This window comes from Lissotriton vulgaris, chromosome 1_1 (assembly GCF_964263255.1).
Source record: "Lissotriton vulgaris chromosome 1_1, aLisVul1.2, whole genome shotgun sequence".
NCBI classification, from domain to species: domain Eukaryota; kingdom Metazoa; phylum Chordata; class Amphibia; order Caudata; family Salamandridae; genus Lissotriton; species Lissotriton vulgaris.
The window spans coordinates 1,140,157,121-1,140,182,495 of record NC_141685.1 but is presented as its reverse complement, the minus strand read 5'-3'; the positions used below and the strand labels follow the sequence as shown (position 1 = coordinate 1,140,182,495).

General features: G+C 48.5%; 1 protein-coding gene across 4 annotated transcripts in view; it reads right to left on the bottom strand.

The window, feature by feature from the left end:
- Positions 1-25,375, bottom strand: part of SMARCC2 (SWI/SNF related BAF chromatin remodeling complex subunit C2) — a 482,651-nt gene that overhangs the window by 405,588 nt on the left and 51,688 nt on the right. For all 4 annotated transcript variants that reach the window (XM_086963879.1, XM_086963886.1, XM_086963883.1 and 1 more), the window contains exons 7-9: positions 3,272-3,341; positions 917-992; positions 160-291 (exon numbers count right to left, since the gene is read on the bottom strand). In XM_086963879.1, the coding sequence (XP_086820005.1) occupies positions 160-291; positions 917-992; positions 3,272-3,341 (278 nt within the window). The remainder of the gene's footprint in view (positions 1-159; positions 292-916; positions 993-3,271; positions 3,342-25,375) is intronic.

The following is a 25,375-nucleotide window of genomic DNA, read 5'->3' as shown; positions in this document are numbered from 1 at the left end:
TTTGTGATGTGCATTTTAAAAAGCCTCAGATGAATTATGTTATTAAAAGCTGTAGGTGCTTCAAAAGGTACTGGCCTGTCCGAGATTTGTGTTATTTTGCTTTTTACTAATCTGGTAAGACAATGTACTATAGGAGATGCTGCTGTAGAGAACTCTTACCTCATCTATCAGAGTCTTGGCAGAGATTTTCTTACGGCGGGGGAGAGAGCACCGTTCATCGTTAACCTCATAATCTTCCTCATTCATCCACTCATTGAAGACGTCTGTATCTTGGATCCATTTAGCATGAACCTGGAATAAAGTAAAGCACATTGGTCAACACAAAAGAAATACAAGCTCATATGACACAAGTAATGCTCTCAAAGACCACAGAAGTTTAACACTAGCCATGGGATCATGACTCTGAAGGTTATCTGGCCTCCCTCCCACTGTGTGCTACTTCTTGATACATGTAGGAGTCTACTCTAAGAGGCCATACCTTGTAAAACTTGCAGGCAGGTGTCCAAGTGAATGTAGCTGTGCATGCAAGTGCCACCGTGGATACATGAGGAAAAAACTCACAAATGGGCTACAGTAGCATAACCGTGGCAAATAAAGCCTGCTGTGAACCCCAGTTCGAAGCATGATAGGTCCTCAATTACAGCTTATTTTAGGTACTTCTGTGTCACATGATTGGTTCAAGCTCTGGCACACATTGCTATTTAGCTAGAAAGCAGCACAATGAAAAAGTATTCTTACGTTCTGGACTGGAGACTCAAGGCTTTGAGACAGGGGATTCTTAATTCAAGTATCATGGCATCTTAATGGGGATACTGACCAACATAAATAGTAAGTGTAGTTTGTCAAACACAACAAAAATCTGGACAGCATTTCAAAGAGCTCCCAGGAAATTAAAGCAGGAATACTGAGAACTTACCTTACGAGGTTTCTCTGGGGTTGGTGCATCCTCCACAGGAGCCTCAATCTCACTGGCAGGAATCCAAGTGTCGTAACTAAGGGAAGAATGAGGATACCAATTTTAAGGCTCTATACTTTTCTACACTTCCTCTCCAATACTATCCTTCTTGCCTGTCCTGTTTACCATATGGTCTGCATTGCCTTCCACTTCCTTATCTTATTCTATTTTCCTCACCTTTAGTCCTTCTCTCACTTTGACTCTAATTCACCAGCTACACTACCCCTTTCTTGTGCGTTTGCCCTTTTTCCAGGTCACTCTCAATTTCTCTCCCAACTTCTTGCTATGTGATGCTCTCATAATCCCTGCTATATGCCGTGTTTCTCCCCATATGTAAGATTGCCCATATTTCTTCAGTCCCAGATTCCCTTCCTTGCTCTGTCAAGGTGTCTGTCTCACTTTACGGTTAGGTCTCTTCTTTACCCTCTATCCCAGAGATTTAGCTCCTCCCATCTACATTTCTCCATTCCTCTTTCACCCCCTTTCTCTCCTCCCACTCAGGCCTCCATATCTCCATTTCATTGTTTCTCTTGGTCCTTAGCACTTCCTTTCTGTGTCTATATTTTTCTAGTGGGGACTATCTTCAGCTATCTCCTTAGGATCCTGGTCTTTGTTTTTTAATACTTGTGGCTTTTATGAACAAAAGGAGCATTTTTATAGACAATATTGCTTTGTCTCTCTCACCACAGATCTTCCACTCTGATTCTGGACCAACTAGCGTGTCTACCCAACGTGAGCTAGCAGGGGTTTATTGGGGAACACTTACTAAATCTCTTGGACAAATCTGAGCAACGCATGATGTAGCTATGGCCAGGATGACAAAGCAGTATTCTACATAACGCGGGCAACTCTATACAGAGATGCAATACTGATGAAGAGGTGTTCCCATAACTAGATTTTCTAGATGTTGGAACATCTGGCCTGATTTTAGCATCCTGAAAATGCAGCCAGTAAAACTGGAATGGTATGCAGGGCTTGAAAAATCCACTCGCCCACTCACATTGTCGAGCAAAATTTATTCAGGACGAGCTATTTTTATGGACTACTCGCCTTTTCCTGCAAGTTGAAAATCATCTAACTTCTGGGAAGACAAACTGACTTTTGACCTCTGTCTCTGAAAGCAGAGCAAATGTGACAAGATAACCAGATTTAAAGGCATCTTTATTGCTCTCAAGGTGAAAGAACAATAAAAATGACATTAAATCTTGTTAGCTTGCTACATTTGCTGGCTTTCAGAGATAGAGGTCAAAAGTCAGCTTATCTTATTACATTTATTTTTCTTTCTGTGACTTAAGTTAGATGATTTTGTAATGTGATCTGTGTGACAATTGAACTGTGCAAAGCATGTTAAATGAAAGGCTGTAAGAAGTCAGGCATTTTTCTAACACTGAACTAGCTAAGTTAACTGTTCAAGCATTTAAAATATATTTCACTAGTTATGAAGATCTTTTTTTGTAATTATGTGGTGAAAAATATATTTTTATACGATTGAAACAGATTAGAACACTTTACTTGGTGATGTACATTTTTTTTATATTTTTGCAGAAACCCAATTTCCAAAAATTGTTTATGTGCTATTATCAGCAAAACTACATGTAAGTGGGAAAGTGTTGTGGCCATTTCAATGGAAAATATGCTATCTGTAAAAGACAATGCACTACCACGTCCTGCTTTGGTAAAATATTTATGAAAAGTGAGTTTTTAAACATGAACTCTGAATTATTACTGCTCCTGCCCAGATGACAATGCTATTAGTGAACTAAGAGGCAAGCCAGGAATCATGTGTACCCTATATATGGCCTTGATTCTTGTTATACATGGAGCAAACATTTAGTCTAGTAAATAAAAAGTTTTTTCGTACAGCAGAAATAGTGAACTTGCATATTTGAAGGTGCTCTCTTATGTGATAATAAAGAAAAAGGTGACTCATAAGACAAAATATTTGCCTAGGATTGCACAATAAGAAACCAGTTCACTGGTCAAGTACATTACAGTTAGGTAGAGTAGATTATTAAAGTTACTAGACCTGCAGGTCTAGTAACTTTTTAATGATTTTTTTGAGCCCTGAATTGGCCCTAAATGGGGTCTCCCCATGCAGAAAAGGACCTACTAATGAATGGCTTGCATGTTTTCTCATTGCATGGACAACAAATTTAAATAGGTGGCTGTAGGTGCAAGGATACAAGCCAGAAACGTTAGTTCTAACCACCTGGTATACTCACATCTAAAACCACTTAACTCGAAACCAAGGCCTAAATCGCTACACAGTCAAACTCCTGTGAGATGAAAACTTGACAGAGCTGTAGCATAACTTACCTGTCAGGGAAATAACCCCAATGTAGAAGGACTTGTTTGTCTCGCTTCATGACTGGTCGCACCCATTCTTCTATTAAAGGAAAATGAAATGGCATGTTAGATGGGCTGACTATGATAAATAAAGGACAGCAAAAAAGTAACAACCACAAGCACTGGTCCAAGTTCTTCCTGTTAGCACATGCTGCAAGATAGGGAAAGGTGGGAGAGAGAGAGAAAGAGAGAGAAGTAAAGCTACATACCATCACACTGTAGCTGAATCTGACATTTCAGTCATATCTGGAAACTATCTACCTAAGAAGTATCCACCAAAATCTTCATCTTACATTGCTTTTAGCTAACCGAAATATCACGATTCATTGCAAAAGCATAACCCCTTCTACTGTGGAGACCTGGAGCGTGGTTTTCCTCCCCTATCTTTAGTCTCAAATCACACACCTACATAGGGAGGAGAGAGAGGGAGGACAAAATGAGCATTTCACAACCCAGACTTGGGATTTACTGGTGAAAGAGTTTAAGATTCACATAAGAGATGATCTTCCCCTGAATACTTCTATAGTGCTTTAGTCTTATGTCAATGCTCCATTCAGTTCTTAATAAGCATATGTTATTTGTGAGAACCTTGTTTTTTTATATTAACGATTTGCTTCTTCCCTGACATTATGATTCTGTTGTAGCTCTTACCATGACTGTTTGGACTCTGATGTGGGTTTGCTGGCTGCCAGATGGGGATAGTGGGAATGGAGGGTTTGTTGTACCTCAAAATGAAAAACTGACCACATTGTTGTGCCCGGTGCATGGAACATTGTTGATACTACTTGATTTACCACACAAATCATTTGTTGAACATTTTCTGTCTTATTTGGTGACAACTCTTATCGGAGTCAATCAAAAATATTATAATAAAAAAAATTAAAAAACATTAAACAAGCGTTGGCCAAGCCAACGGATCTGGTCTGGATAAGCCATGGGTATGGTACAATATTTTGTTTTTCCTTGCAAGCAACTGCCACAAAAAAAAGGGGGGGGGGGCACCTAATCACGACAGTATTATGCCTGCAATAAAAAAATATAAATAAAAAAAACAAACAACCATTGCATATAGTTTTCATGGAACAGTAGCGGTACTTCATAGCAGGCAGTTGTACTTAGAATTAGTATAGAAACATGTTTTAATTTTAATGCACAAATGCGCATCACAGAGAAATAGTATCCTTATTGCTACAAAGAAAGTTTACTGTTAGTTTTGAATGACTAATCTGAACACTCACTTTAAAAGGTGAACAAAAATTATAAGGAATTGAAAGGAAAAAAAACACTGGCAAAATACAGTATTTGTATGCAAGTCTTAGCAATGGAAAACATGCTTTAAACAGATGTGCACATGTAATCAAGTGAAATGAAGTCACTCACAATGCACTCTACACACTTATCAAATTGTTAGTGGATTAACAATAAATTCTTAAAGTATAAAACCCTCCTAAGAATTTTTTTAATTGCATTTTTGTTTTAAGGAAAATTATCTACTTTGCTCCTAATTTATCAGACATTGTGGACAAATACATCCAAAGACAACAACACAAACATCAACAAAAACTATACAGTGGCAGCACATATGGTAGACGATTTGATACGTATCATTGCAGATGCGCTGTGCAGTCTACCAGTAATTTTGTGCTGACTTTATGTTTGGTGCATCATTGTACAAGCCAGAAATTAGAGTCTTAAATATTACATGTGAGGGAGGTCGTGGCATGCGTGGCCAACATGGCGGATGCAACTTGATGAGCTCTGTCCGTCGCAGCTTCGTGGCCGCGATGTTTGGGTGCAGGCATGCCCGAATTCGAGGGCGTTGCTGGTGCACAACCTCCAGGTCCTACCCCGACCCTGCGGACCAGAGCAGACATCTAGAGCCTGGGGAGTGCAGCGGCTCAAAATGGAGGACCACCGCTGATTGCTGTCTCTGGGAGCTGGGACCTTGGTTTCGCCACTGGCTGCTTTAACTGAGACTGCGCATGGCAGAGTGGGTCACATTGGGGCCCCTGGTGCTTGAGGGTGACCACGTTAGTCCCTTGTCGGCCCTGCCACAAATGGCTGCCAGGGACTTTGGAGGGCAGAGATCGGTGGGCAGGAGGCCAGAGTGTGATGGTGAGGGAGGTGGCGGGAGGCGCTTTGTAGGTCTCGACCCGTAGGCAGCTTGTGGGGGGACCACCATTACCTTTGTTGTGCCAGCCAGGTCAAGCGTGGCCTGCAAACTATGCTCCCTGCTGAAGGACCCCACCCCCCCCTTCTGAGGCCTGTATTGCATTGCAGAATATCACTGGCATTGCTGCCATGTTTCATGCCACTCCCGGGACCCTATATGGTGTACTCACCTTGCGGAGGGAATATGGCTCCATGGATTTGCTTTAGAAGTCCTAGCCGCACTCCCTGACCCCTCCATACAGTGCTTTCAATTAGGCTACTCAGGGACCCTGGAATCTGAGGAGGATACTCAGGGGCCCTGGGATTGGAAGAGACTGCTTGTGTTGCCTGGGTCCCACGCCTGAAGCAAGGGGGTCAGCCCCTGACAAGTCATCCAGCTTGGCGTCCCGTGGGTGGGGGGAGCTACAGCTCTTGCCTTATGGACCCACCAGCATGGCACCCACGCAATCCTCCGTCTAGCGGTTACATCTTCAAATCGCCAAAGAGCATGGTAAACCACAACAACATCACAGGCAAAAATGGATACGCATTTCTCATCTTGCTTTGTAATTGAATGGGCGCATCGTGCCTTGGCCTACAGACCTACTCCCAGGGCCCCTCGAAGCCCCCTAATCACACACTTTTGAACTAAAAAGATAAGGATATGATTCTTCAGAGAGCCCGTTAAGTTAAAGATTTGAAGTTTCAATCCGGGCACATTGTGATTTTTCCTGATTACACGAAGGGGTGCAGGCTCAGAGCAAATCTTTTGATCAATTCAAAGCTAAACTCCTGCTGTATCCAGCCAAGTTAAGAATGATCCACCACTCCAAGAATCTTCTTTGAATCCCCAGCAGAGGCTAACAGAGCAACGCCTTCTCTCCCTCAATCCCCCACCACGTGGGGGCTGAAGATCCCTCCTCATTGTGGCGAAAGGAACCCAGGAGGATCGAAGAGTGAGAAACAATGAAAGATATCATGCCGGCATCCGGCTGCCACGGAAGTTACATCCGAATTGGACATTGAGGAGGGGCAGGTGGAGAGAATGGTGGCCCCCACTAGTAAAGAACCAGATCCTACTGCGTCCGATCCCGCTGTATGACTTTCTTTACTACAATACTATAATTAGGCTATCCTGTTTTAGGTTTAAACCTATACTAGCCTATAAAACCCCACTGAAAGGAAACTAGCCCTTACCTGTGTAAACATTAAGTACTGAAAAAACACCTGCACAACCACAAACTAAATGCTATTCAAATAAAGGAACAGGAGAGTGAAAAGGTAATTTTTATTTCTTCCTGAAGGGTCAAATACAATGTAACTTTGTTATACCAGGTAGTAGCAAGAAAGACTGGGCTAACACTATCCTGCTTGAGTTTTGTTGTTTAGCCCCTTGCGCGCTAGCGGTTTTCCCGCTGTGCGCTGGATTTTTCAAAAACCTGCGTTATCAGCATACGAGTGCCATAGCTGATGACGAGCTGAGCTCGTCATCAGCATCGAAGGGGTTAGGGATGTCCCTAAAATACTGTTTCTTCTTCCTTTTGATTTTTCAGTTTTATGATCTCTTAGACCTGGCCCCTTTGACAGGTTTATACCACCAAATGTTTACCTTTTGCCTCCAATTTTTCTGACCCTGTGTTTGTTGGCTATAGGATTCTGGACACTTTACCACTGCTGATCAGTGCTACAGTGCATATGCTCTCTGTAGAAGTTGTGATATGATTGGTTATGCATGACTTACATATTTGATTTAACTTAGTAAAGTGCACGATGTGCGTCACGGCCTGTAAATGAAATGCTACTAGTGGGCTTGAAGCACTGGTTGTGCCACCCACAGGATTCGCCCTGTAAATGTGTCTCAGACCCACCACTGTAGTGTCTGCGCACGCAGTTGTAAACTGTCATGTTGCCCTGGCAAATGTACCCACTTGACAGGCCCAAACCTTCCCTTTCATGTAAGGCACTCGTAGCGTAGGCTCAAGGTACTCCCATGGGCAGGCTGCAATGTATATGAAAGGTAGGACATGTACTGTTGTGTGAGACGTTTGAATAGTGAAATACTGTGTATTTCGTTTTTCACTATTGAAAGGCTACCAGTACCATAGGCTTTATCATTGGGGTTGCACTGTAATATTTTTACATGTGTAGCTTTCCACAGGGACAAGATAGAAAAATGCAGTTCAGGCTCTCTGAACTCAGAATTTATTAACGCACTTTTTGGTAAAGGTGGTTTTTAGGTCTCGCCTACGCAGGGCGCATGAGCTCCATAGGAGACCTTTAGCCGGCGTTCTGCTCTTTTTCGATGCACATACTCGTGCTTGTGGCGGCATCCACCTTGCAGGAGCGCGCCGCAAGCACGAGTATCTGCTTCGAAAAAGAGCAGACTGCATGCGCACGCATACACGAAATTACAGGTTTTTCTGCATGTATTTATTTGCATATAATAATGTAGTACCCTCAGAACATTATGAATAGCCACAAATCATTAAACTCTGCAAAAATGTACAGGTTTTATATTCGAAACATTGTCACAATGAAAGCTGAGCTTTAGAGTACTCACCCTAACTGCAAATGCCTTGGATTAATGGCCGACTCACTCCTACTGACTATCTATCACACTCTCACTGACACACTCACAGACGCTCTCACTTTCACGGACACACTCACAGACGCTCTCACTTTCACGGACACACTCACAGACGCTCTCACTTTCACGGACACACTCACAGACGCTCTCACTTTCACGGACACTCTCACAGACGCTCTCACTTTCACGGACACTCTCACAGACTCACTCTCACTGACAGACTCATTCACTCTCACATTCTCTCACTGACAGACTCATTCACTCTCACACTCTCTGACTGACTGACTCTCCCACTCACTCACTCACAGAGCAACTCTCCCACTCACTCACTCACAGAGCAACTCTCCCACTCACTCTCCCTCACGGACCGACTCTCCCACTCACTCTCCCTCACGGACCGACTCTCCCACTCACTCTCACTCACGGACCGACTCTCCCACTCACTCTCACTCACGGACCGACTCTCCCACTCACTCTCACTCACGGACCAACTCTCCCACTCACGCTCACTCAGTTCCACTGACTGACTGGCTCACTCAGTTCCACTGACTGACTGGCTCACTCAGTTCCACTGACTGACTGGCTCACTCACTCACACCGACTCACTCACTCACACCGACTCACTCACACCGACTCACTCACTCACACCGACTCACTCACTCACACCGACTCACTCACTCACACCGACTCACTCACTCACACCGACTCACTCACTCACACCGACTCACTCACTCACACCGACTCACTCTCTCTCACCGACTCACTCACTCACACCGACTCACTCACTCACACCGACTCACTCTCTCTCACCGACTCACTCTCTCTCACCGACTCACTCTCTCTCACCGAATCACTCTCTCTCACTGACTCTTCCCCTCTCTCACTGACTGACTCTCCCACACTGACTGAGTCTCACTGACAGACTATCCCACTAACTCTCACTGACTGACTCACTCAGACTCTCCCTCACTGACAGACTGACTCTCTCACTGACTGACAGACAGACTCTCTCACTGACTGACAGACAGACTCTCTCACTGACTGACAGACAGACTCTCTCACTGACTGACAGACAGACTCTCTCACTGACTGACAGACAGACTCTCTCACTGACTGACAGACAGACTCTCTCACTCACTGACAGACAGACTCTCTCACTCACTGACAGACAGACTCTCTCACTGACTGACAGACAGACTCTCTCACTGACTGACAGACAGACTCTCTCACTGACGGACAGACAGACTCTCTCACTGACTGACAGACAGACTCTCTCACTGACTGACAGACAGACTCTCTCACTGACTGACAGACAGACTCTCTCACTGACTGACAGACAGACTCTCTCACTCACGGACCGACTCTCCCACTCACTCTCCCTCACGGACCGACTCTCCCACTCACTCTCACTCACGGACCGACTCTCCCACTCACTCTCACTCACGGACCGACTCTCCCACTCACTCTCACTCACGGACCGACTCTTCCACTCACGGACCGACTCTTCCACTCTCGGACCGACTCTTCCACTCTCGGACCGACTCTTCCACTCACGGACCGACTCTCCCACTCACGGACCGACTCTCCCACTCACTCTCACTCACGGACCGACTCTCCCACTCACTCTCACTCACGGACCGACTCTCCCACTCACGCTCACTCAGTTCCACTGACTGACTGGCTCACTCAGTTCCACTGACTGACTGGCTCACTCAGTTCCACTGACTGACTGGCTCACTCAGTTCCACTGACTGACTGGCTCACTCAGTTCCACTGACTGACTGGCTCACTCAGTTCCACTGACTGACTGGCTCACTCAGTTCCACTGACTGACTGGCTCACTCAGTTCCACTGACTGACTGGCTCACTCAGTTCCACTGACTGGCTCACTCAGTTCCACTGACTGGCTCACTCAGTTCCACTGACTGGCTCACTCACTCACACCGACTCACTCACTCACACCGACTCCCTCACTCACACCGACTCACTCACTCACTCACACCGACTCCCTCACTCACACCGACTCCCTCACTCACACCGACTCCCTCACTCACACCGACTCCCTCACTCACACCGACTCCCTCACTCACACCGACTCACTCACTCACCGACTCACTCACTCACACCGACTCACTCACTCACACCGACTCACTCACTCACACCGACTCACTCACTCACACCGACTCACTCACTCACACCGACTCACTCACTCACACCGACTCACTCACTCACACCGACTCACTCACTCACACCGACTCACTCACACCGACTCACTCACTCACTCACACCGACTCACTCACTCACACCGACTCACTCTCTCTCACTGACTCACTCTCTCTCACTGACTCACTCTCTCTCACTGACTCTTCCCCTCTCTCACTGACTGACTCTCCCACTCTCTCACACTGACTGACTGAGTCTCACTGACAGACTATCCCACTCACTCTCACTGACTGACTCACTCAGACTCACTCTCATGTACTGACTCACTCTTACGGACAGACTGACTCTCTCACTGACAGACTGACTCTCCCTCACTGACAGACTGACTCTCACTGACTGACAGACAGACTCTCTCACTCACTCTCACTGACTTACAGTCTCACTCACTCTCACTGACTGACAGTCTCACTCACTCTCACTGACTGACAGACAGTCTCACTCACTGACTGACAGACAGACTCTCTCACTGACTGACAGACAGACTCTCTCACTGACTGACAGACAGACTCTCTCACTGACTGACAGACAGACTCTCTCACTGACCGACAGACTCTCTCACTCACTCTCACTGACTTACAGTCTCACTCACTCACTCTCACTGACTTAGTCTCACTCACTCACTCTCACTGACTGACAGACAGTCTCACTCACTCTCACTGACTGACAGACAGTCTCACTCACTCTCACTGACTGACAGACAGTCTCACTCACTCTCACTGACTGACAGACAGTCTCACTCACTCTCACTGACTGACAGACAGTCTCACTCACTCTCACTGACTGACAGACAGTCTCACTCACTCTCACTGACTGACAGACAGTCTCACTCACTCTCACTGACTGACAGACAGTCTCACTCACTCTCACTGACTGACAGACAGTCTCACTCACTCTCACTGACTGACAGACAGTCTCACTCACTCTCACTCATTGACAGACTCTCTCTCTCACTCACTGACAGACTCTCTCGCTCACTGACACTCACTCTCACATGGAAAGACTCTCACTGACAGACTCTCTCCCACTCTCTCACTGACAGACTCTCTCCCACTCTCTCTTACTGACAGACTCACTCCCACTCTCTCTCTCTCGCTGACAGACTCTCACTGACAGACTCTCACTGACAGACTCTCACTGACAGACTCTCACTGACAGACTCTCACTGACCTGACAGACTCTCACTGACCTGACAGACTCTCACTGACCTGACAGACTCTCACTGACCTGACAGACTCTCACTGACCTGACAGACTCTCACTGCACACTGACAGACTCCCTAATATCTCTCACTCACTGACTCTCTCTCACTGACTGAAACTGACTGACTCTCTCTCACTGACTGAGACTGACTGACTCTCTCTCACTGACTGAGACTGACTGACTCTCTCTCACTGACTGAGACTGACTGACTCTCTCTCACTGACTGAGACTGACTGACTCTCTCTCACTGACTGAGACTGACTGACTCTCTCTCACTGACAATCTCCCACTCTCTCTCACTGACAATCTCCCACTGACAATCTCCCACTCTCTCTCACTGACAATCTCCCACTGACAATCTCCCACTCTCTCTCACTGACAATCTCCCACTCTTTCACTGACTGACTGAATGAATGATTCTCTCTCCCTGACAATTTCACACTCTCTCTCACCGACTCACACTCTCTCTCACCGACTCACACTCTCTCTCACCGACTCACACTCTCTCTCACCGACTCACACTCTCTCTCACCGACTCACACTCTCTCTCACCGACTCACACTCTCTCTCACCGACTCACACACTCTCTCACCGACTCACACACTCTCTCACCGACTCACACACTCTCTCACCGACTCACACACTCTCTCACCGACTCACACACTCTCTCACCGACTCACACAGTCTCTCACCGACTCACACAGTCTCTCACCGACTCTCACACTCTCTCACCGACTCCCTCACTCTCACCGACTCCCTCACTCTCACCGACTCCCTCACTCTCACCGACTGACTGACTCACTCTCACCGACTGACTGACTCACTCTCACCGACTGACTGACTCACTCTCACCGACTGACTGACTCACTCTCACCGACTGACTGACTCACTCTCACCGACTGACTCACACCGACTGACTGACTCACACCGACTGACTCACTCACACCGACTGACTCACTCACACTGACTGACTCACTCACACTGACTGACTCACTCACACTGACTGACTCACTCACACTGACTGACTCACTCACACTGACTGACTCACTCACACTGACTGACTCACTCACACTGACTGACTCACACTGACTGACTGACTCACTCACACTGACTGACTGACTCAATCTCACTGACTGACTGACTCAATCTCTCTCACTGAATGACTGACTCTCTGACTGACTCTCTCACTGACTGATTGACTGACTCACTCTCTCTCTCTCACCTAGCACCTCGCCCAGGACGTGCATTGTTGCAGGCAAAGGAGAGTGGATGGCGCTCTACCCAGGGGTCCAGCAACATGTCTGCTGTGTGGCAGCCTAGGCAGCCTCTCAGACAAGACGTGGATTGTAGGTTAGGTTCAAGGGGTAACTCTGAGTTGCCCTCTGTCGTACATTTTACATTAAATCCCACACTGGCATCAGTGTGGGTTTAATGTGCTGAGAAGTTTGATATCAAACTTCTCAGTCTTCAGTGTAGCCATTATAGTGCTGTGGAGTTCGTGATGACGACTTCCCAGCAACATATACTTACAGTGCCCAGGAATGGCCCTGGGTACTCCAGGGGCACAGGGCTTGGGCACCTGTGCCCACACCCCTGGCATAGTGCACCCAGAGAGAGGGGTGACTGAGGTATTCCAGGACAGTGTTGTTTGTGGGCATGGCACACATGGATGTGTGCCATGTCAACTCTCTGTTTAGTTCTGCACCAAGACACTCAGCCTGTAAAGACAGTGTGTGGGTGTCAGTGTACCAGGCCCCCCAAGGGTGGTACATTAAGTGCTACAGCCCTTAGGGGTCTTCTCTGGCCACAGTGCCCTGGGTACCATTTACCAGGGGCTGGCCTGTGGCCAGAGTTGCCAATTTAGTTTAGGCTTCAATACAGTTTTAGGGAAGGAATACAAGCCCCTGGGTACCTGATTGGCAGGAACCCAGGGCACACTCAGTCAAAGTTCGTCAGCATTTCAGCACAAATTGGGGGCATACCATGCAAGAAAGATGGCACTTTCTCACACACATCATTCCCATAATAAGACTGACTCAGATTCTAGCACTGCGAAATCTGCTGCTCTACCGAACAGGACACCACAGATGGCTGCTTAACTTTTTTATGAATGATACACCTTATATAAAACTCATACACTTATCATGAAGCCTTGATCTCTTGTCTCTACTTAGTCATACTCCTGCCCCTGGAAATTCGATTGAGGAGAGGCGAGCACCAAGGTGACACAGAGTGCTAGCAATAATCTGCACAAATATGTCAGCCGTGAAGCCAAGATGGCGGAGGAGGGGCAGATAGTTCACCTCTGGCTCTTCTCCTCTTGAGCCCTTGTGGCAGGCAAGGGGTTTCGTCACCTCATAATTGAACTATGGTGCAGATCCTCCACAGAAGGACTTTTGCGTCAGATGCAAGCAGTTTTTCATTTTCTGTTTTTATCCTACATGTTATTGCTTTGGGTGGGGGAAGTTGGGGTCCATGCCATGGAGGGATATTTTTGGAGGGAGGCGCTACTTAATCCTTTCACCGTCCCCGCACCCCAAGCAGTAGCTTCCATTTAAGCCTAAAGCTCCTTATGACTAACTGATACATGGGGCATTACTGAGTATAAATCACTAACATAGAATGTATGGGGGATGTCCACGACCACTAAACAATACAAGGTGCACACATCGAAGACGCAGAGTGGTGCATAGAGCTATGTTTCATATGACACACCTGGCACACAGAGAAGGACTCTAACTGAACACTAAATGGAGAGGGTGATTGATTGACATTGGATACACTATATATGCTAAGGGGCGCTCATATCGGTAAGTTCTGGGGTCCCATTTGAGGTTTGCACCCAACTGATTATAACAGCAGATATGGCTTTGTGGAGGGTAAGCTATATGGCAGGGCAACAGCCCTCTGTAACATGTACAGCCCAAATGTAGGCATCCTTTTACTACTCATTATCACTATTATTGGTGAATTAGCCAGATAGTCCAGTTAACATAGGTGGAGACTTCAATAGGGTTTTTGATGTCCAACTCGACACTTCCCATCCCCGCTCTAAAATACTCCAACACATACCACGGCTAAGAGATATATGGTGACCAACATCTGGCCCGGGGGAATACTTGAAATACTGGACTGTGCATTGCGTTTATGTCCACCTAGATTGTTTTGTTGGACATGCTAACATTCGCTCAGAGGTCAGCACAGCTGAATATCTGGGATGGATGATTAAGAATCATAACCCTCTGCTGCTCCACATATCTAGGTGGAAATTCCAGAGTAGACCGCTAGAAAACACAGCTTTTTGTGAATCCATCCAGGAATTCTTAGGGCACCTTTTAAGATAATGGGGAGAGGATATGGACTAATGGCTAGGGTGGTAGATCTCAAATCTGGGGAACCGGATTAGAGTCTCAGCAATGATGCTCAACATCCTGTGATTCTGAGCAAATCCCTTAATCTCACTGTGCCCAACAAAAATGAATGTGTCCTTGTGTAACAACTGGTGCTCATGAAAATTGCTTGGATAACAGATGCCTTCAGGTCAAGTCTGCACTATAAAAAACTCAGGGGGAAAACACGAGGGCTCATATGACTTCATCTCTGTAATCTGGGAGGCATTTAAAGTGACACTCTGAGAAGTGGAAAGAGAAGGAGTGGGGGAGGCACACCACTAGTATAGTTGCAGGAAGCTAGAGAAGAACAAGCTTCCCTGGTAGAGGGCTAATGCTGGGTAGATCACACAGCTTACTTGGTCCACCAGGACATGGAAGGCGACAAGTCAGCGAGACTCTTGGGCTGGCTGACGAATCCAGACCGGAGGGGTTTTATTTGGACAAAGGTTGTGGACCTTGATAGGACACTGCAGCAATCCCAGAAAGGGATTAATAACCCATTCCTCACTTATTATAAGCAGCTCTAAGCCAATATGGATGAGCGCCTCATCACTAGCTTAGACTATTATCTATAAGGATTTACCCTGCCAAGATTGACACCTAAACAAAGAACAGGCCTACGACAGCTACTGAAAGTAGTGAAAGAAACAATATCCTTATTGGCCCAAGGGAAGGACCCAGGGGGCCGATGGTAGTCTTCTAGAATTCTATGCAACCTTCGTGGGCCAATCAGCGCCCAGGTTTGCTGAATTTTATAATGAGGCCTTTGAACGTGGGTTGCTCCCCACTACAACTCGGGAAGTACTGGTAGTCATACTTCTTAAGCTAGAAGAACCAAAGATGATTTCTCAGTATACCGTCCCCTTTCAATATTGAATGGAGAATAAGAGATACTTGGAAAATGTAATGCTAATAGACACCCGCCGCATATGGTACGCTTAATTCATGCAGACCAAAATGGTGTTTATCCCCGGCCGCAACAAATCACAAAATATACGGCCGTTATTTGGAAAGCTGAAACAGCCTCGGGGGACTTGGCCAAATGCAGCAATATGATCAATAGATATGGAGAAAGCGTTTGATTCCCTTTCCTGGCAGATTCCTCACAGGTCTGGAGTTGGTAATGCATGCCATAGATGGATTAGTGTCATCTATGCTCTTCTCCACTACTGGGGTTCATACAGGATGAGAGATCTCTGAGCAGTGTTAGGTGGGCAGGGGCACCAGACAGAGCTATCCTATCTCCCATTTGCTGCTTGCACTGGCAGTCGAATCCCTACTGGCATGACTCTGGTCGATCTGACGTGGAGGGATGGGATCACCAACAGCACATCCTACAATGTGATTTTACCGTTTGCCAATGATATCCTGTTACATCTCCGTAACACAGACACCAATGTCAGAGACAAAATAAGGGAAGTAGGAGCCTTTGGTGGCATGTCAGGGCTGAAGGTGAACTGAGACAAAATTAATGTTTAGCTACTAAGTCCAGGGAGCCACCCCCCCCAGACTGTGACAGCACAGGAGGTAAACTTTCCAAATGGAGCACCTCCACCATCAGATACTTAGGGCTGAAGTCTACCTCTGCGACAGACATTACAGAAGGAAATGTGGGTAGAGCGGCCTACTCCCTCCACTCTAAAAATTACTATTTGGTGCACCATCCTCACAGTGTCAGGAAGAACTGCGTTGAATAAAACGATCATGCTACCTTAGCTCCATTATTATTCAAATGTGACTTGCATATTACCCTTGAAACATTTCAAACAACTAAAAGGTTTTCTACTAAACCTCATTTGGAATGGTAGCTGGCCCCCAGTGGCCCTAACCTTTATGAAGAGACAGACAGAGCAGGGGGGCCTAGGAGTACCAGACTTTAAGCTCTATTACCTAGCAGCCCAAACATAATGGTGGTAGAGATGTTTGGCTGACTTACACTTGGGCGATCTGGGCCCAGCACGCAGGTCTGGAAAACTGGAACAGTTTGAGCAGTTAATACTTCATGCCGCTAGGCCATGTAAATATTCACCCCTTCTTCTGCCAATAGCACAATATGGCCACTGGAGGATCACAAGTAGGGCAACAAAGACAGCAACATAACCTCATAATATACCACTGTAGGGAGCCTGCTCTGTATGCAATATCACTAGGTGGTAATACCGTGCACAAAGTCCACGGGTTCCCCAAAAGTGTACAAGGCTCAATGTAAAACCCTAAGTGCTCTATTAGTGGTAATGTGGGCGAGCAGCCTTAGGCCTAACACAGAGGAGATTCAGACCAATTTTATAAAATGATATTTTATTTCTATTTTATTTTTTAAGACCAAGACTTCGTAATAAGGTAAGTATGTTTCAAGTAAATCTACTTTTCACCTTCACAAATTCGAATAGACAAGATTCCTGTGGAGAGAATCAATTGAGGGGTGTATCAAGAGAATATACAAATTACAGTTCCAGTCCTCGCGTGGTCAGACCCACGTACTGTGCAGGGTTAGTCGTGAGGGATTAGGGCACTTGTAAGGTGCGAATGTCAGTACCTTTACCGAGGCGGGCTATAGCGGCAACGAGAGGGATAGGTTTCAGCAAGTGGCCAACACAGTTACAGTCACGGTCGATGGCTGTAGTTCGGATGAGGGCTCGCTGCCGTTGGATCGTCTTGAAGAGATCGCGGTCAGGTGGCCTGTGCAGGAAGCGACCAGTACAGCCACTAGCAGGAGAGTACAGTCGCTCGGGCTCTGAGCTGTAGACAACTCGGGCCGTGGGGTCGAGATGATCCTTCGAGGTCATGGAGGTTTTCTGGTTGCACAGCATTCTGTGGGCAGTGCAGAGTCACGTCGACACAAGTGCCGGTCCTCTACCACAGTGGTCTTTGGGAGATATTTGGTCTCTGTGAGTCCATCGTCAACAGTGCCCGTCTCAACTACGGTGGTTCTTGGCAGTTTTTGGTTCTTCTCAAATAGGTCCGCTGGAGTTTGGAGTCTTTATTGAAAGCAACAGTCCTCCTAGGGGTTTGGAGGTTGTGCTACAAGACAGGTCGCAAGTTACGTAGAAGCTGGAGACAGACCTGTAAGGCTGGGGACAAGGCAGATGTCTTCTGCTGCAGAGTGATTTCCTACTTCTTAGGTCGTCACAGATCTGAGGGGCCTGCCTGGAGGAGCCACATAAATACTAAATTTAGGAGGTGTTTTAGGGGAGTAGCAGTTGGGGCCAATGGGCACTGCACTTGGGGTGACTACACCCTCTATTATGCCACCCTCCTGTGGGAGGGGCATAGACCTAGGCCTGACTGGAGGGGTCCCCCCATCCTCAAGATGGCAGGGACTGAAAAGTGGGCTTCACCTTGCTTCATCCCACCTGAGGGGTGGGGTTGGTAGATGTGGGCACATCTATATTTTTAAATTGTCCCTCCTGTTTCCCCACCCAAAGTGGGAGTGTAAACCAGAAACATGTCTGATGGTGGCTGTCTGCCTACAGCCATTCTAAGACCACACCAGGGTTAGTAGGGATTCTGGGAGCAACTCTGAGGTGCCTTCTGGGTACATGGTACAATAAATCCCACACTGCCATCAGTGTGGGTTTATTGAAAGGAGTAGTTTGGTACCAAACCCTCCTGTATTCAGTGAAGCCATCATGAGGCTGTGGAACTCAGGTTGTCGGGTTCTCAGCCCATGTACTCTCTATGGCTTCACTGGAACTTACAATATTAGGGAATGGTGCCCAATATTGTAGAGGTATACTACTCATGAAGATATGCGCTCACATGTAGTATAGTGCACCCTGCCTTAGGGCTGCGAGGCCTGCTAGAGAAGTAACTTACCTATGCGGCCAGGCAGTGTTGAATAGCATGAAACCTAGACAGGGTGCCATGTCGACTTTGTCGCTTTCTCCCTCGCAGACGCATACAGACTGCAAGGGCAGTGGCATGGTTCCAGTGAGGGGGTCCCAAGGGACCCTCATCAGCTCTCAGCCCCCAGGTGCACCAGTTACTAGGGACTTACAAGGGGTAGAAGTACCAATTGGGAGTTTTTTTAGGGAAGGAGCTCTGGTACAGGGGACCTGGTTGACAGAGGGGCCCTTTGCACCACATTTGAAACAACATCAAAACCAGGCAAAAAGTGTGGGGGGGGGATAACCATGCAAAAGAGGCACTTTCTCACAACCACTCTTAATGATATTTACCAAATAGCTGGAGCAAGCCAGTATAGTAATAACTGGATGGGATCACGCTGGACTCACTATGCTAAGGGACCTTTTCTAGCATCCTAATCCCTTTCGGGGTCCCCTCAACAAACTCTGACATTCCATCGGGAAAGTTACTGTCCCTCAGGGTGTTAGTTGCCAAGATGTCTGACAGCAGGCATATCACTATTTCTAAAATGCCCCGCATGGATACATGCAGACTATTTTCAGTATGGGAACAAGTCGCAAGCTTGTCAACAGGCTCCACAGATCCATACAGTTATTAGGCATTCCCCCATTCTATAAACTAAGAACTCATTGGGAGATAAAGACCTGCATCATCCTGTCTTGTGTTATGGGGTAGAGGTGGAGATAAACAGGAAGTTGGAGGTTGGGTAATAGTAGCAGAATTACAACACGAGCAGCGGATGGACACTAGGGGAGAATCTAAAGATGCCATATTCGGAGGTCAGACTGAGGTTGGTCCGAGTGATGTTGAGGTGGTCTTGAGGTAGTAGTGTGCTGGTGAGGTGACGCTGAGGGATACTGAGGTGATGCTGAGGGATACGAGGGGATGCTGAGGGGATGCTGAGGTGATGTTGAGGGATACTGAGGTGATGTTGAGGGATGCTGAGGTGCTGAGTCATGCTGAGGTGGTGCAGAGTTGGTGCTGTGCTGAGGTGGGGCTGCGCTTATGCCAAGTTGAAGCTGCGCTGAGGTGGGGCTGCGCTTATGCCAAGTTGGTGCTGTGCTGAGGTGGTGCTACGCTTGTGCTGAGGTGGTACCGAGGCGATGCAGAGCCGAGGCGGTGCCAAGGCGGCCCTGCATTGGTGTTGAACTGCTGCTGAGGTGGAGTTGTGCTGGTGCAGAGGTGGGACTCATGCAGAGGTGGAGTTGTGCTGGTGCAGAGGTGGGACTCATGCAGAGGTGGAGTTGTGCTGGTGCAGAGGTGGGACTCATGCAGAGGTGGAGTTGTGCTGGTGCAGAGGTGGGACTCATGCAGAGGTGGAGTTGTGCTGGTGCAGAGGTGGGACTCATGCAGAGGTGGAGTTGTGCTGGTGCAGAGGTGGGACTCATGCAGAGGTGGAGTTGTGCTGGTGCAGAGGTGGGACTCATGCAGAGGTGGAGTTGTGCTGGTGCAGAGGTGGAGTTGTGCTGGTGCAGAGGTGGGACTCATGCAGAGGTGGAGTTGTGCTGGTGCAGAGGTGGGACTCATGCAGAGGTGGAGTTGTGCTGGTGCAGAGGTGGAGTTGTGCTGGTGCTGAGGTGGGACTCATGCAGAGGTGGAGTTGTGCTGGTGCTGAGGTGGGACTCATGCAGAGGTGGAGTTGTGCTGGTGCAGAGGTGGAGTTGTGCTGGTGCAGAGGTGGAGTTGTGCTGGTGCAGAGGTGGAGTTGTGCTGGTGCAGAGGTGGGACTCATGCAGAGGTGGAGTTGTGCTGGTGCTGAGGTGGGACTGATGCTTTGGTGGTGCAGTGCTTGTGATCAGGTGATGCGGCACGGGTGCGGCGGTGATGCGGCACGGGTGCGGCGGTGATGCGGCACGGGTGCGGCGGTGATGCGGCACGGGTGCGGCGGTGATGCGGCACGGGTGCCGGGGTGATGCGGCACGGGTGCCGGGGTGATGCGGCACGGGTGCCGGGGTGATGCGGCACGGGTGCCGGGGTGATGCGGCACGGGTGCCGGGGTGATGCGGCACGGGTGCCGGGGTGATGCGGCACGGGTGCCGGGGTGATGCGGCACGGGTGCCGGGGTGATGCGGCACGGGTGCCGGGGTGATGCGGCACGGGTGCCGGGGTGATGCGGCACGGGTGCCGGGGTGATGCGGCACGGGTGCCGGGGTGATGCGGCACGGGTGCCGGGGTGATGCGGCACGGGTGCCGGGGTGATGCGGCACGGGTGCAGAGGTGATGCGGCACGGGTGCCGAGGTGATGCGGCACGGGTGCCGAGGTGATGCGGCACGGGTGCGGCGGTGATGCGGCACGGGTGCGGCGGTGATGCGGCACGGGTGCGGCGGTGATGCGGCACGGGTGCGGCGGTGATGCGGCACGGGTGCGGCGGTGATGCGGCACGGGTGCGGCGGTGATGCGGCACGGGTGCGGCGGTGATGCGGCACGGGTGCGGCGGTGATGCGGCACGGGTGCGGCGGTGATGCGGCACGGGTGCGGCGGTGATGCTGCACGGGTGCGGCGGTGATGCTGCACGGGTGCGGCGGTGATGCTGCACGGGTGCGGAGGTGATGCTGCACGGGTGCCGAGGTGATGCTGCACGGGTGCCGAGGTGATGCTGCACGGGTGCCGAGGTGATGCTGCACGGGTGCCGAGGTGATGCTGCACGGGTGCCGAGGTGATGCTGCACGGGTGCCGAGGTGATGGGGTGCCGAGGTGATGCTGCACGGGTGCCGAGGTGATGGGGTGCCGAGGTGATGCTGCGCGGGTGCCGAGGTGATGCTGCGCGGGTGCCGAGGTGATGCTGCGCGGGTGCCGAGGTGATGCTGCGCGGGTGCCGAGGTGATGCTGCGCGGGTGCCGAGGTGATGCTGCACGAGTGCCGAGGTGATGCTGAGGTGGTGATGCACTGATGCTATGATAGGTTTGTGGTGGTGCACTGATGTGTAGGTGGTGCCGTGATGGTATTGAGTGATGCTGGGTTGATGCTGCACCTGATTCGGAGGTAGTGATGCTGTGCTGGGTGATGATGTAGTGGTGTGGACTCATTCTGAGGTGATGGTGCTGCGCTGGTGCTGAGCTGATGCTCAGGTGGTGCCGAATGATGCGGAGATGGTGCTGTACTGATGGTTAAGTGGTGCTGCAGTGGTGCAGAGTTGCTGCTGAGGAGGGGCTACGCTGGTGCAGAGGTGAGGCTGCACTCATGGTGGTGCACTGATGCTGAGATGGTGCTGTGCTGATGATGAGGGGATGCTGAGTGAATTTGTGGAGGTACTGAGTCATGCCGTAGTGGTACTGAGTCTTGCTGTGGAGGTGCTGCTGCGCTGGTACTCAGGTGGTGTTGAGCTGGTGCTCAGATAATGCGGAGTGATGCCGAGTTGGTTCTGTGCTGAGGTGATGCTGCGCTGATGTTGAAGTGGTGCTGCGTTGGTGCAGAGTTGCTGCTGGGGTGGCGCTGGTACGTAGATGGGACTGCGCTGGTGGTGCACTGATGCAGACGTGGTGCTGTGCTGATGCGGACATGGTGCTGGGGTGGTTCAGAGTTGGTGATGCACTGGTGGTGCATTGGCGAGGTTGTGCTGTGCTAAGATGGTGCTGTGCTGTTGCTGAACTGATGTTGTGCTCAGGTGGTGCTGCATTGGTGCTGAGGTGTGTGCTTGTATTGAAATGGTGTTGAGTGATGCCGAGGTGGTGTTGGGTGATGTGGAGGTGGTGCTCTGCTGGGGATCAAGTGATCAGGTGATGCTGCAATGGTGCTGAGGTGGTGCTGTGCTAATGCTGAAGTAGTACTGCGTTTGTGCTGAGTTATTGCTGAGATGGTGGTGCTGCACTGATGAGGTGGAGCAGCACTGGTGCGGAGTTGGTGCTGCGCTGGTTTGATGCACTGATGCAGTGCTGGTGTGATGCACTGATGTAGCACTGGTGCAGTGTTGCGCGGGTGTTGAGTTATGTTGAAGTGGCATTGAGTGATGCTGTACTGATGTGGTTTTGGTAGTAGTGCTGCATTGATGCTGAGGTAGTGCTGCACTCGTACAGAGGTGGTGCTGCAATGGTGCAGTGATGGTGCTGCACTGGGACTGAGGTGGTGCTGTGCTGGAGTTGTGGTGGTGCTCAAGTACTGGTTAGCGATGTTCAGGTGGTGCTGCTGAGTGACGCTGACTTGTGCTCAAGTGATGCTGCACTGTCTACTTGCAGAATATATTGTTAAGTAATCTCACATCACATGCCATGTTTGGAGAGTGTGAGGAGGCATCCTTTGATATATGTTTTATTTCACCAACGATTGAAACCTAAAAGAAAGTATGAAAAGTTGAAAGCATGCAACTTAAAGCGGTTTACTTCTGAAATCGTATCCAAATAACCACACTGTCAAAAGTACAAAGTAAATAGGTTGATCCTACTGTCGGCCATCTTCTTAAACTACACTTCCATTAAGTAAGTATATTTAAGGTTTAGACATTTCAGCTAACGAAACCAAAAATGTTTTAGGATAACAAACAATATAGCATCCAGCTGAAAAAGCACTCGTGAAATCAAAGACGCACATTCAGAAAGCCAAACAGGCTGAGGCAAAAGAAAAAGTAGTGTGCCAAAACGAACATATATGGCCAATAGTGAGATGATACATGTAACAGGCCCAGTCCCTAGGGCGACCAAAACAGTAAAAGGAGGGACAATGTAAACCAACGAAAACATAGGAATTTCGAATGGCACATGAAGGAACGAATTAGTAAGATGGGGTGCTGAAAAGCTACACAGTAAATACAGCATGTCTTGAAAGACATTGCATGCGCTGCCTAGGCGAGACCTAAGAAACCAGCAGAATAGGCAAAACAGTGCAGAAGAGGGAAAAACAGACGGCATAAAACCAAGCAGAAAAAAAGCAAAGCAGAAAACCAAGCAGAAAAAGGCAAATCAGAAGGCAGAAAGCCAAGCAGACAAAGGCAAAACAGGGTAGGAAAAACGAGCAGAAAAGGCAAAACAGAGCAAGAAAAGAGCAGAGGGGGCACAAACAGAGGGGCAGCAGGTAGACATGCAGTAGAGGGTAGCGGACTGTGGGCACGATGGACAGGATAACTGTCACAGGGGGAGCTGGCACGAGGACCTGCGAGAAGCTGGCACGAGGACCTACGAGGAGCTGGCACGAGGTCCTGCGAGGAGCTGGCACGAGGACCTGTGAGGACCTGGCACGAGGACCTGTGAGGAGCTAGCATCAGGACCTCGCCCACAGTGTGGCAAAGTGGGAACTAAATTTGCAGATCTATTGCTAATATTAGCAAAACTGGATATCACATTGACTGGAACTCTCCGTCTGGCCCACACATAAACCAATGGAAGCAGCAAAAAGCAAAAGCTCCACAATATACCAGGAGGAAGCCTGAGGCCTACGTAAATTCCCTATTACCAAAGAGTGGGAATAATGTGCAGCAATAAGTGATTGATTCTATTAACGAATGAATGGGGTCTAGGACTCCACTGGGCCCAATCCACTCTAATGGCGATAGGATGAGGGGCCAGAAAGTTTAGGATGGGAACGGGATGTCCATTACTGTAACCCATAAATAGTCATAAGCCAAGAGCCTTGTTACATACAAGACATAACAATGACCCCCCCCCCACACACACACACACACTCTTCTACGATGAGACCTCTATACATTTCATCTAAGAAAAGGTGAAACTCCATAGATCTGAACAAGAGCACAGGCTGAACTTTCCTTAGCCATTGGGGAACTGTTTATATTGCTTGGTTATTCGTTGTGTTGCATTGCTATAAATTTCCTAATCAGTTTACAAAGCACATTTAAGGGATCACAATACACAGCTCTCCAGTCAATTGGAATACGGACATGAGCTTACGATGAATTATGCCTCATATGACATTCAACTTGCATAAATGTAACAAAGATTTGAGGAGCGTACATAATGTTCTATCATTAAAGCGCATTTGAAATGTGTGCACAAAAATATTTCTTTGTATGCATTTATTTTTTGATAATCAATTTTATTGAGCTTTGAATGCAACAAAAACAAACAGCACCATTCAGAACTACATCATATAAGGTAAGACCAAGGGAAAAACACTTCACATTGGCATCAAGGCTATACACATGTAAATCCAGTATCGACATATCAACTTCTTATCTGAGGACCAAACCACTACACATTAGTCTTCTATCACTCCAACCCATTTGCCCCACATGCGGCGAAATTTCTTAGGGCACCCCCTGGCTACATAGAGAGGCAGCTCCTGTGCGGCACATCAGTCCACCCCGTGCGCCAGCGCACCAAAGTGGGCGTGGTATTATTCAACCAGTGGGCAGCAATGTCCCTCTTGGCTACCACCAGAGCTGTATTAAGGAAGAGTTTCTCAGCCCTGTTGCCATCCAACCCATCGGTGATGCCCAGCAGAACCCGTTTAGGGACGAGAGGAACATCCCAGCCCAAGACCTCCGTCAGTTCTCGTGTTAAAGACTCCCAATATCCCTGTATCGCAGGGCAAAGCCACACCATATGATAGAAGTCTGCGTGGGATTGGGAGCAACGGGGACAGAGGGCATCAGGCCGAAGCCCCGTGCGATGGAGACGCAGCGGTGTAAGATAGGCAGCTTGCAGAAAGTATACTTGGACCAGCCGGAGACTCGCTGAAACCGCAATTGTTTTAGGGGCCATCAG